The sequence below is a fragment of the Coturnix japonica genome, chromosome 4 (assembly GCF_054131305.1).
Source record: "Coturnix japonica strain WE chromosome 4, WE-NBRP24, whole genome shotgun sequence".
Taxonomy (NCBI): domain Eukaryota; kingdom Metazoa; phylum Chordata; class Aves; order Galliformes; family Phasianidae; genus Coturnix; species Coturnix japonica.
This window is the reverse complement of record NC_140666.1, coordinates 77197972-77211109: the sequence shown is the minus strand read 5'-3', so window position 1 is coordinate 77211109 and position 13138 is coordinate 77197972. Positions and strand designations below refer to the sequence as shown.

Here is a 13138-nt window from a genome sequence, read left to right as displayed (position 1 = left end):
AAAAAAATGAAGTTTCCCACCTTTCACTAATTTAGAACATGTTCTCTTTTCAAGGTATGCTGTAAGCATCCATGGGGTTAGGTAGTCTCATTAAAACAAACTGTATATTTGACTTTGAGGTTTTAGATGTAGCCAGAGCTCAGTTAGGTGCTGACCAGGGACAAACTGCAAGTAGCACAAACCAAAATTCATAATCCTTCTCAATTCATACAACAACAAAGTAACCTCCAGTTACCTGCAGTCGACAGCTGTGCTTAACCCAGTGGAAGACTGAACTGCCTGGGGATCTACTGTGTTGTTAAAAACTACAACTCAGCAAAAGTGCATGGGTACAAGTTTTACTCAGAACCTGTTTACAGGTGAACCCACTGCAAAGAACTCTACTGAATAACATTACCATAGAAAATTAACAGGACCTTTACTGTTCTGGTTATTTGTATGACTCAAATAGGGGCAAAACATCATGATCTGTAACTTTAATTGAATTACCTCTTACCTTCATAGGAGTCAAACATCCTGGATTAGGGGTAAAAGAAAAAGATCGATTTCTGTAAGATTCAGTGCTGGCTAAAAGTGAATGCTGAAATTTTCTTCCTTCCTGATGGAAAAGAAATTTATATGTGTGTAAACGTATTTATGGCAAAGAACTGAAAAGCACAGAGAAAGTATCAACCTGAGTGAAACACTGACCAGTGCCTTCAAACAGATGCCAAAATATGTATGTACATAATACAAGGATATCTTACCACCAGCTGCTTAATAATTTCTTCTCTCTCACTTAGTTTATCTTGCAGGCAGCTTATAAGGTGTATATCTTCTGGTCTGGACTCTGGTTTTCTTGTGTTTTCTTCTAATTTTTTAAGTCTGTGCCAAAGAAAGAATGCAGACCAACAAAAATAGGACCTTAGGTCAGGTTCAGGAAATGCCTGAGCTGTGGTTTAAATTCTAAGACTAAAACATAGGGACATAATTAGAACAATGGAACAGTACTTTTATAAATGGGCATCTGTATGTAGATCATATTTAATGTGGAGTTCCAAACCAAATTGCCTACCCAGTGTAAAATCCAGCCCCAGTAAAATGCTAATTAAACTTGCACATCATATCGCCTGTCTAGTTTACTAATGAGACAGATGTGCATCACTCTACCTATTCATATCTATATCTACCTACTTGTTCTCTTTCTGACCCAATAATTTTAGAATTTACAGGCTAATTCCAACCATATTTGACTGAGGTCTCAGAATTACAAACTTCCTATTAACTTTTATGTTAAAAAGAGCTTTGGCTAGTCTGCTGCTTTAGTGAACCCTCTAAGGCAAAGCTTGTAGTGTAATTTCTGCTCTTTAAATGTCTCAGTCAAGAAAAGAGATTCAAATTAGACTTCACACCTTCTTAAAGATGGTGTGGAAACGTTTGATTAACCCATTAAAAAACAACTAATTATTTCATCATCCAGGTTTATGAATTCTGCTGCTCAGTTCATCTGCCATACAATGAAGTTAATTACATAATATAAACCACATCCTTTTTTTTTTTTTTTTTTTTTTTTTTACATTTAGTGTACCTCACAGTTTAGATATGAGCATATCTATATAGCATATATAGGCTCAAAGATCTGCCTACTTGCAAGCAGATGACAATGACAAAAACAAAGACTATTTGTGGGAGACCTCTGATGTACAGTCCGAAGAACCACAGGACTACTTACATCCAAAGAAGGCTACAAAATGCCATCTATTTATATGGTAAAGTGGGGGTTGCAGTTTGAGAATATCCTGAGAAATTTGCAAGGGAGCAAGAGCTTAATTTCAAGGGTGCTGCTGTGCTGAGCAAAATTAAGGGCAAGACGATGGATCAAGGACCCTGGTAGCATCTGTAACAAAGATGATTTTATGCATCATAAAGTTCTAAGATGCTAAGTGCATGGTTTACTTTAATACTGTAAAACAGTACAGTGGTTTCCTTTGAACAGTAATCAGTTTATTACAATGTATCTGTATTTTTGTGTTTGCAAAGGAAAAATCCATACACTTCTATTTCAGTGCTCATCATATTCTACCCATAAGTAATTTAAATATATATAAATATATATCTATATATATATATGTACGGTAGGAATATATGGTAGGAATAATAATTAAAAGCAGAACTCATTGTCAATATGGGTCACAGCTGATTTAAATGACACACCCAGCTTCTAAGGAGAAACTCTTTGCTTAGAGATGTGCCTGAGCATTTTTGAAATCAGATAACAGTGTTGATTTCCTTCTGGTGATCTTGTTTTAGTACATCCAGTTCTTTTTCATGTTTTGTTTTGAGGTCTACAACCAGTAGCCTTCCATTAGTATTGAAATATGTCTGAATTCTTGTGTTTTAATACCAGTTCATTGCTATTGATGAAAGCATGCAGTTTTCAGGTATTTTAGTGACTAGAAAGGCAGCTAACAGCACAGCTCGAGGGCCTCCACTGGCTGATCTGACTTCATCACATCACCATCAGTCTGAGGCTGAACCTCACTAACAGTAAGAAAGAGACAAGTTATTTGGAGAAGAAGCCCTTGTTCTTCAACCTTCAGGAAGTAAGAGGTTTTTTTATGTGATAGTAGTGGCATTCTGTCTATGGTTAACCTATACATCAATCCTAATGGTCAAATGTAACAATAAAGTATAGGAATACACATTAAGTAAAATTATTTTGGAATCTCCGAGATTTTAAGATGAGGCTTTGATGCTGTGCTTCACCCCATCATAGCACCCAATCTGGAATAGTTAATAATGTCTACCACCATTCTGAACATAGCAAGAAACATAGAAATGCCATCACAGTGCTTGTCTTTAACAGACGATATATTTTGAAATACACTGTTATTTCATTAGCTCCATCCACTGAAAACTAAAAAATGCCCAATACTTTTTCAAGCCCACTCGTAACACTGCTTTTTGATGCCAAACCCCAAACGAAATACATTTATTGAAGAATCATATTATCTTACTGCCTTTTGTTCGCTACTGTTCTGTCATGCCCTACAGAAACTGCTGTCTGGGGATTTAGTGTTAGGGTACTGGTTAGGCTGCGGTTGGACTTGATGACCTTCAAGGTCTTTTCCAACCTGGGTAATTCTATGATTCTATGATTTGTTTTCCCATTAAAAACCAACCAACCAAACAAACAAACTTTGACTGTTCTGGTCCTAATCCTTATGGAATGTTTCTGCCCCTGAGGTGGAATTCTCACAACTGAGGAGAACAGAAAAGATTACTTCAAGCACATGACTGGCTACACTTACTTGACAAGAGTAGCAATGTTAATTTTAAATAATCGATTATGCAAATTTGGCACGTGCAGATAAAATGTCACAATTAGTAGAGACAGCAATTAAATTTAAGAGCAGAAACAACTATATAACAGAAGACAAGGTCAGTGTTGTTAAGGGTACAGTAAAAAGCTGTTATTTCTATGCACTCACCAATTCAACTATTGCCTTACCTAAATTACTGGCCCTGCAGAAGCAAAACAGGACCTGCAGGTTAAGGTTCCACATTTTCTATGGGTTAATCTCAGAGCAGCCTGTATCAGATGCTTACAACCATTTGAGCTCTTTGATTTTCTCCCCTTATTTGAAGGATTTCTCCTTACATAATTTCCATTAATGCTGCTTCTGTTTACTACAGTAGAGATACACCATCTATCCCCTGTAAAGATTATCCTCCAGCCCAGCAGCTTTACCATTTGAGGCCTTTTAGACCTCATCACTGACATGTGACTAATTCTTCTCTTCATGAACAGAAGCTCTCAACTCCTCCAAGGCAGCTGGAGGGCACTGCTGAAACTCTGGTTGCAATTCTTTCTATTGATTTTGTTTCAAAAGCTTAAAATGAAAGACACTTTCAAGTATTTCTCCAAAGAGTACAAAGGAAAAAAACTTTCTCTCTCATTCTTTAAATATCCACTGACAGCAATTACTCCAGCCACTCTGACAGCCTGCAGAGAGACATCTTATCCCTTGAGCGCGTTTCCCTAGACTATGAAGCACATAATTTGAAAGCTCCTTTTACATGTATAGCTGGAGTAGTGAGGAGCACACATTCCACACAAGTGCAGAAATGAACTGAAAAGCATTCCTGTGCCAGATTCCTCAATCCCTTTGCAAAGAGAATGTGTTAAATATCACGACCCAGAAAACTCAAAGGATTCAATTGCTATAGAAATGCACTGGACAACTACAATTTTGTTTCCTATGTAAAAAGTAAGTACTCCAGTTTCTTGTGAGGACATGGAGACACTGCTACTGCTGCAATGCAATGCATGCTCTGGTGCAGGATACTAATAGGATGCAGCCCACCTTCTACAAAGACAAGCAAGACTATGAACTTGCCTTTCTGTGCCCCAACAGCATATTACAGATCCAGATTTCCACGAGCACAGAGGCTCTGTCAGTTTCTGCTGACTGCCCTCACCCTGCAGGGCAAAGCTCGCTGCTACAGCCATAGCAGAGTCACACAGAGTACATACAGCATTCTCAGGTGTCCCTTTTAGAGTTAGCAACCCATTGGTTTCAGATACAGTGAATGGGCTTGAAAATCTAGCATTTATTTTCAGAGACTTCTACATTTTTTTAATAGGTCTTGAATGACTTCGGGATTTAATGTTTCCAATCCTTTTCAAATTCAGTCAACGTCACGCAGATTTTCTCAGGTCACCCCCGTGAGGCCACAGTAATGCAGAACTGAACAATTATTTCAAGTGCCTTTCAGTATGGTTGGAAAAAAGAATACGATACTACTGCTTTTGCAGAACTCCCAGCATCTATAAGTAAAATTAGTACTTGAGAAATTCTGACATCACAGTTGGAACATCTCTAATGCTGGCTTCAGCAACAGACTCTCTAGATAGTGTTGTGAAGTGAATTTAAGGCAAACCTTTTGTGTTGTCTCTCCTTATCCTGAAGCTGTGCAGCTTCTTGCTTCTGTGTCTCCAACTCAGTGCTGAGTAATTCCATTGTGTCCTTCAAAAGCAAGTTCTCCTTCTTGAGCTCAGAAATTTCACCCTGGCATTTTTCTAGCTCATCATGAAGAGATCTGATCTGGCTCTGGCTGCTTCCTTCCTAAGAAAAATACAAAAATTATTTATTCATAGCCTCTTATTATTTAACCCAAAGACATCACTGGACTTGCATGCATTGATTTTGGGTCAACCAATTTATCAAATTTATGTGAAATTCTATGTGCATGACAAAATCCATGATCACATTTTCCCAAACATGCATTATATTCTCCATAAAATACACATTTTCAGTAACATTCATTTATTTACTTGTGTTGAAGACTCAGATCTTTAAATGGAAAAAAGTCTGCCTGTAGGGAAAAGCCGATAAGCAAGGTTAACATTTTAAGTGTGACATGAAGAAAGGAAACAGACTATTTCTTCAAGAGACTTTTCTTATGCTTAGAGAGAGAAAAGTGATATTACTGCTTTCAGAAAACACAATAAGATAATGAAGTAGGAACTGGATTCTTGCCTGTTGCTTCTTCAATGTCCTCACACTCCTCAGCTCCATTTGGAGCTCTTCTATTTGTTTTTTGAGATTAGTGCATGACATCTGCTGCTCAGAAATTTCCACTCTTAGAGATCCTAACAACAACCAGAGAGATAATAATTAGGGCAGTCAGAAGCCAGGTGGGCAGGGGAAGTAGATAAAGACAACGTTGATGCAAAACATTAATACATTACATTTTGCTTTGTCCTTGGGTGCCTTTGCCATTAGTGAACAGTAATAGTATGAAAAAGGAACACACTCTCTCCGGAAACCTATTAGTAGACAACTCGTCTAAGCAACAGTACAAAGCTGCAGAGCTATAAGTGCAACAGATCAACATCAGAATCAGAGAAGTAAGGTCTGCGCCAGCTGTTTTTCAGAGTACATCTATAATTGCTTCTTCTAACCTTGTACTTAACTGCAGCACTCCTGAGCTTCATTGAAAAACCCACTGCTGTTTTACACAAGGCCATAATGCAAGCTGAGAGCTCTGTTTGTGTTATTGAAATGCAACACTGATTTAAGCAGATCTGTCATGGGCTGCTATTTTGTAGACTGTGTAAGGACCATTTCTTCTCTCATCCTTAAAATTTGCCTTGAAGAAGCTGAACATAAATTATCTATTGAATGTATTAACTTCAGAGAGCAACGAATCTTTTTAATAAATTTGAATGACTGAAAAAAAAGCAAGAATGGTAGTACTTTTAAATTATTCTTTCTTTAGTTAAAAAACATTTTACAAATGAGCTTTAATAACCTGAGTTTAGGCCTGGAGACATTACACGTTCTCATATTGCAGTGTTCTGTTTAGATCTGAACTATTCAGGGAACTTTGTAAACCGAATAAACAATATGTATGGAGCCACAGATTTCTACCGCTGAACTTGACAGAAAGACTTGAATCACACAGAATAATTCTCCACATTAAAAAAAAATAAAGAGGAAATATATACTGATTACAATTTTTCTATTCAGTACATCTGTTTATGCATATCTGTGTGCTGTATGCAAGCTGCTGACAGCAGAGTACAGTTTACAAACAGGCTAAGTATGTATTGCTGGAATTGAAGGGTACAGGAAAGGAGATGATCCAGAAAACGGGAAGAAAAATGAATGGGATGAATGCCAGCACTTCTCAGCATATCATCAAGCAGCAGGAGCTGTGTATGCATAAGACATTATACCTAGCAACAGAGTTTGCTGCTTCTGTATCTGCTCGAGTTCATCCTGTAATTCTTTCTTTGCTCTCTCTTCCAAGGTTTGCATTTCCAGCCTATGGGACTGATGTTGGATCTTGAAAGTCTCATTAAATTCCTTTTTCAAACGCTCTTCTGCCTCCTGTAAGCAAATACCCCCCCAAAAAACAAAGTAGTTGGAGCCTATGTAACACCTTGTTGGCTTACTTGTAATATCTGGATGAATCTAGTCTTTCGTTACAGAACTTTTATTATTTTCATCATCTTTTTACATGACACTTCACCAACATAAGAATAAAAATGACCAGAAGATGAAAAAGAAAACTTAATAGATAAATCATCACAATATCCTCTATTAGATTTGTTGTGCAAAATGAAACAATACCATTGACGTACTTATTTGGCACTAAAAAGATATTTTACCATTCACCACAGAAAGTCCCAGGTTGGACCTGAATACCTTTTCTTATCACACTGTGCAAGACAAAGGCTTCTATTTTTCAATTAGCCTTTCTTGGACAGAACTTCCCATCATCACTGGAAGTGCTGCTGATATATTGCTGGAGTAGCTGCTGTGTAGTGGCTCTGAGAGCAAGCTCCTATTACCAGTTTCATTTGTACCAGCTACTGTCTTCAGCTTACTTTGATAAAGCTGGGATTTGATTCTGAATATGTAAACAAGACATTAAATCATTTTTATGGTGGTTATACCAAATACATTTTAAAAGACTTTTCCTAATGTGTGCAATACAAAAAAGAGACATACTAACTCCATGCTACAATTGCATGTAGAGTTTAAGCTTTTTTTTCCACTTGAACAGCTACTTCCTTCAGTACCTCATTATATTGCATTAACATTTTGTCATTGAAATATATCCCCTTGAACCTTTAGAAGCTTTCATTATCTACATATAAAATTCATTTCTTGAAAGTATCTAAGCCAATACGCATCATTACACATACATAATGTACTTCCTTTAAACTATTTATGTATAAATGAATAATGGATGAAAAATAATAAAAAGCGAGTCCTGTTAATAAAACACTTAGGAATTCCCTTGTATTTGTGAAGCAGAGCACAGCTAGAAGAGTCTGCATTCATCCTAGCCTAACTAGACTAGGATACAGTATTTTATAGAAATAATTTCATTCATACTGTGATCTCAGTAAAAAAGTTAAAATAAAAACACCGCCACCACCACCCAACAAAAAACCCAACCCTTAAAATAACAAGGTTTCAAAATCACAGAATAGCTCATTATGTGCCGCAATGGCAGCACACAGTTAAGACAGCAGGTACCAAATGAGCTGATATTCAGGGGTTACTAACATTGTTTAGCCATACCACCTATTTTTTAGCAAGTAGATCATAAACTGACCTTGAGTTCCTGTTTTTTGTTCTTCTCCATCATTTTTAAGACTTTTTGATGTGACGCCTCCAGCTGCAGTTTAACATTCTGGTTTTCTTTAATGGTGTTTTGAAGATCCTGCAAAAGCTTCTCCTTTTCTTTGCTGGACTGTAGGTTGTGTTTCTTCAGCGACTCCTTGAAATTATCTGCTTGCTGGTCTAATATCTGCTTCAGCTGAGCCACCTACCAGAAAAAGCAGGAAAGGATTAATGGCTACACTAACAATGGAGAAGAATTCTGTAAATCTGAGTAAATTCTATGATCTTGTGATGCTTCGTGAAAAATAGCAAGATGCTTGTTTCATGCAGTGAGCCCTTTGCTTCAGTGAAAAAAAGAGCTAATAAGTGCGTTTTCCAGATAGCTACTATACTAATTCAGAATGGTTTTACTCAACTGAAAACATTCAAAGATTAATTTTAAAAGCTTTTTTTCTTCCTTCATAGCAATTTTAAGTAGGAAACTTTGAATTCTTCGTTTGAAACATTTAATTTAGAAACTTATTTTCTCTATTTAAAATGAAAACAACACTTCAAATAAAACATTAATTAAAACTTAAAGACACTCTTGAATTTTCCTTCAACCTTTCCCTGCTTTTTAATTTGATCAACAAACAGGAAACAAATGATTTGTGCAGCTTTAATGAGTACCTAAAAAACAACAACCCCAAACAACTGAAATCACTCCTTCTGAAGAACATCTCAAAGCATTAGAAGCAAGAAAAACACAACACTTCTTAAAGTTCTTTTGGGAGGCAGATACCCCTTCAAAGAGAACCTGGTGAAACAATGACATGCATGCACTTTTGCACACACTGTCTTTTGCCCATCAAGTACTTTTCTTAAATTATTTCTTTTTCAGATGATCTTCATCTTGTATGCAGAGTCCATAGTCCAACTGGGGCACAAATCCGGAGGCAGGCTGAGCTTATTGTCAGCACTGAGAAGCAACCTTTCAGAGCCCATTTCTAACGTAGTAGATAGACTAGAACTAATGGAAACAGGAATTCTGTACTTTACACCAGCTGTTTTATTTTCCTTCCTTTCTTAGCTTACTTACGAAACACAGTAGACATCTATAGCAGCACTCACAAAAGCAGAGTTCTCATTATAAGAATAACATTGTGGATTTCATATTTTTTTCAGTGGGGAGAAAGGGATGAGTCTTTTGTCTTTTCTTTTCAGTAGGTTTTTAAACATTCAGCACCAATTTGTATTTGCCATTCTTCCTAATTTTGTGAACATCTTGAACATTTTCAGAACTTCAAAGTTCTTTTGCATGAAAGGAAAATGCAAACCAAGTAAGGTCAATTAGCATTTCTGCTGCTGTATCTTAAAATTCCAAGTCTGCTTTCTCACTTTGCCATGCCTCTTACAAAACCTTTACCTCTCTTTCCTTTTCAAAGATGTGAAAGAGTATATGTCTGTCTTTCATGTTTTATGTACTTGTACTTTCCAAACTTAGAGCAACTGAAATCAAACTGTGAAATGGAGGCTTGCTTCCTTATAATTTCATATGATTCAAATGATAAATCACACAATGCTCATATTACTTTAATGGTACAAATTACATAACACTCATCTACAAGTTGGATATAGATTATAATCTGTGGCTCCTCCATATTCTTGCTTTTATATTAATACTTGCTCTTTTTCTCTACTTCATGAGTATTGCCTTGATTTATTTTTTTGCCCCACATAAACTGCAAACAGACTGTTAATTGAGGAAGCACTCAAGCTAGTTAAACAGTTGTTTGTAACTCCAGCTACATAGTCATGATCTTTTCTGATGCAGCATCACAAAAGCTGGATGAAGATTTACTAAGTGGGTTAAAGCACCTACATCATTCACATTTCATTCTTACAGTATTTTCCAGTGTATTTTGTGTTACACACAAGAACAGGAGACGTGCTACACAAAAAGCCTTTACTTCTCACTAACTTTTTGGGCACAGGGAGCATTGCACCATCCAAAGGGAGACAAGAACAAGCTATGCCATACTTCCCCAAATGCTAGGAATACCTTCTCATGATAGCTAAATGTATTCCCCCCACTTTATGGCTCTTTTCTTTCTAAAGTTAGTTGAGCATGCTGACTTTTTTTCTCCAAAGGATATATTCTCTTTCCCTCTCTTGAGGCTCTTCTCCATTCCCAGATGGACTGCAGCCCCTATTCACATACTCTCAAAGCCTGTACTTTTCACACAGGTTCCCAGCACAGAACAATGAGATCTACAGAACAGAGCTGGGAAGGCTCAAAACGCTGCAAAATAGCTATAAGAGAGCCACTGTTCCATATTTTGAGTATGGTTATGGCTGTACAACTGCAGTTCTGTACACAGGTCAGTTTACTGTACTACTTCTATTTAAATAAATTTGCCCTTTCCTTCAAATCAAAGTCATATTTCTTTCTCCAGTTAATTGGTGGTGGCCATTACCGATCATCACCGATCTTGAACTTCTTCCCTCTGAACTGCCTCCAACATTCTGCTCACAAAGAGCCATGCCAGTATTGTGGTTAACATGGATATCTTTTACCAGATGAGGCAGTGCACTATATTTGAACGTCAAAGTTCCTTAGCTTATCACTGATATTTCATGTATTCTGAGATCTTCAGCAGTATCAGTAATTTAGATATGACAGAAGTCTGCAAGCAGACATGAATCTTGTTAAAAAAAACCAAACTCTTTAACAAACCTGGGAAGCTTTTTTCTTGTTGGTGGAAAAAACAAGCAACGAGTAAAATTTCTAGTTGAATCAGGCCAGAGGAAGTGTTTTTCAATGTGCAAGACAAAATGAAAAGTTAAAACACATTCCCTTCAGACTGAATTCAACATATCACAAGCTTAAATTATTTCACCACTTACATGGAGACAAATGCCTTTACTCATAGCACACAAGGGAATAAGAGACAGTAGTGTTGGTATTGCTGTACACGTATGTGTAAGAGAGAAAGCAAGTATGGAGGCACAGAAAAAAATGAGGGCAGGAAAGCACGTGCTTGTACACTGAAAGCAAGTGGGATACTTACCCAAATGATGGAGGCCTAGGTTGTCCAATGACAACTTAACACACAAATGAAGAAGTGGCAATGAGACAGTAGTATCTTATTACCCAGTGACAAGGGAACTCTTTAAACGGAGAGAAAGCTGGCAGAAGGGGAAAAAAAACCATGATGCCCAGCTCCCCCACACTTCAGGGGAATGCTAGTTTGATAGACAAGAAAACAAACATTCCTTCACCAAGTGTTACGTGAATCACGTCTTTTTTCTTGTTCTTTTTTAAATGCCAAAAAATAAAAGTTTTTCCATCTCCCAAACAGATTCAAACCCACTTGGCATTTTTAATTTCCTATGAAACAGTTCTGAATTGGCAAATTTGAAAAGAATTTTTCTGTCCCTGACTGTGAGTTTAAGATAACTAGTCTGACATTTGTTTGTTGGCTTTTTCCTTTGTGCCATTCTACTAGCTGTCTGAACACACTAGAGAAGAATAATTGATTAACATGACTCTTAATGAAAAATATTGACTTTAATGTGTCTGTATAATGAGATCTGTGTACACCAAGAACAAGCAGATGCCAGAGTCACTTGCCAACTTTACCTTCATTTCCAGAGCTGCTGCAACTTTTGTTTATGATTTTCCACAAAGTAAACTATAAATTACGAGATTTAACCGAATGGCAACTCACTTTGCCTCCCAATGTCTTCCAAGCAAAGGAAAAGTCATCAACGATCAGTAAAAGACATAAATTTTGAAGTATTTCAAATGTCTTTCAGTTTTAATTATTTTATAGAGATAATTACTGTGCTTCTTGATTCTCTTGAAGCACATCTCAGAGTCTAAATAGCCAATGGGCAAAAATACCAGGCTGTGCATGCCACAGAATGCTTGCCCTCTGACTTCTTTGCTTATTTCATTTCTGTGCTCCCAGATTCTATGAATATTTGAAGCCTCACCCCTATCAACTTACTCCTTCTTGTATTTGTTGTACCTAAGCATGAACTCTCAAAGACAAGATCTAAAGTTGGAATCAGAGAGAGTATTTTGACTTACTGTCTATCTTAAGTAGAAACATCTCAATATATTGAGACAGTATGAATTCATACTTAATATTCTTATATGAACTGTCTTTTGATGTATTATAGAAGAGTCAACACATTTCAGAGTGTGTCCAGACAGTCAAAATAAAGCATCCAAATGCTACTTAGTTTTACTCATACTATGGTGCTTTTACATCAAAACAGTAACACAGTAGAAATAGTAACAACGAAATGCTATTTTATTGCTGTCTTAAGGTTTATTTCACATTTACCTCAGTTAACTGCTTTCCAACATTTATAGCAAGTCCTGACTGGATGGACAGGAACAAGCACAGCAGGCACGGCACACATCCACAGCTGCTATGATTATTTGATGGTACTCACAAGCCTGCCAACACGATTCTGGTGTATCCCACCCTTCTATTTTATGTACCTTGTAATTCCAGAATACTCTCATTACAGATGCTAAACAGATCCTGCAGTGCAAAAGTAAGGGACTGGAGGACTCCAGTTAATTAGCATTCAGTTCACACAGGACTTCATATCTTTACTTCCAAGGCACCAAATAGGTGCAAATCTGGCATATTTATCAAGAAAAAAAAATGCAGTAATATAGAAATACTGCAGTTTTGAAGTGTGTCCCCAGAGAAAACTAATTATCATGATTCTGTCTACTCTGCACTGTGCTCTAGCTATGTCAGCCCAACCAAAAATATGCCTTATGCTGCTAAGAAAGCTATTTTTAGAAGTGAAATATCATCCAGGTTAGAACTGGATTAGTAACAGCACATTGCCTAGTCTCTGAGGCGGAAACTCTGGGCTGAGCCACTGCAAAGTTCCCAGCTGGGAATCATGCCCTCAGTGAAACAATGTGAGTAGAGTAAATGGTTGTTTGTTGGCTGCGAATAGTCAAATATCCTTAGAAGGAAAATACTGTAAGTTGAAACCACTTC

General features: G+C 37.0%; 1 protein-coding gene across 6 annotated transcripts in view; it reads right to left on the bottom strand.

Annotated features, from left to right (window-relative positions):
- The window catches only part of FAM184B (family with sequence similarity 184 member B), a 42201-nt gene that overhangs the window by 4176 nt on the left and 24887 nt on the right, over positions 1 to 13138 (bottom strand). For all 6 annotated transcript variants that reach the window (XM_015862801.3, XM_085545671.1, XM_085545670.1 and 3 more), the window contains 6 exons: positions 8116 to 8328; positions 6725 to 6878; positions 5523 to 5635; positions 4924 to 5108; positions 747 to 864; positions 497 to 598 (listed from right to left, as the gene is read on the bottom strand). In XM_015862801.3, the coding sequence (XP_015718287.2) occupies positions 497 to 598; positions 747 to 864; positions 4924 to 5108; positions 5523 to 5635; positions 6725 to 6878; positions 8116 to 8328 (885 nt within the window). The remainder of the gene's footprint in view (positions 1 to 496; positions 599 to 746; positions 865 to 4923; positions 5109 to 5522; positions 5636 to 6724; positions 6879 to 8115; positions 8329 to 13138) is intronic.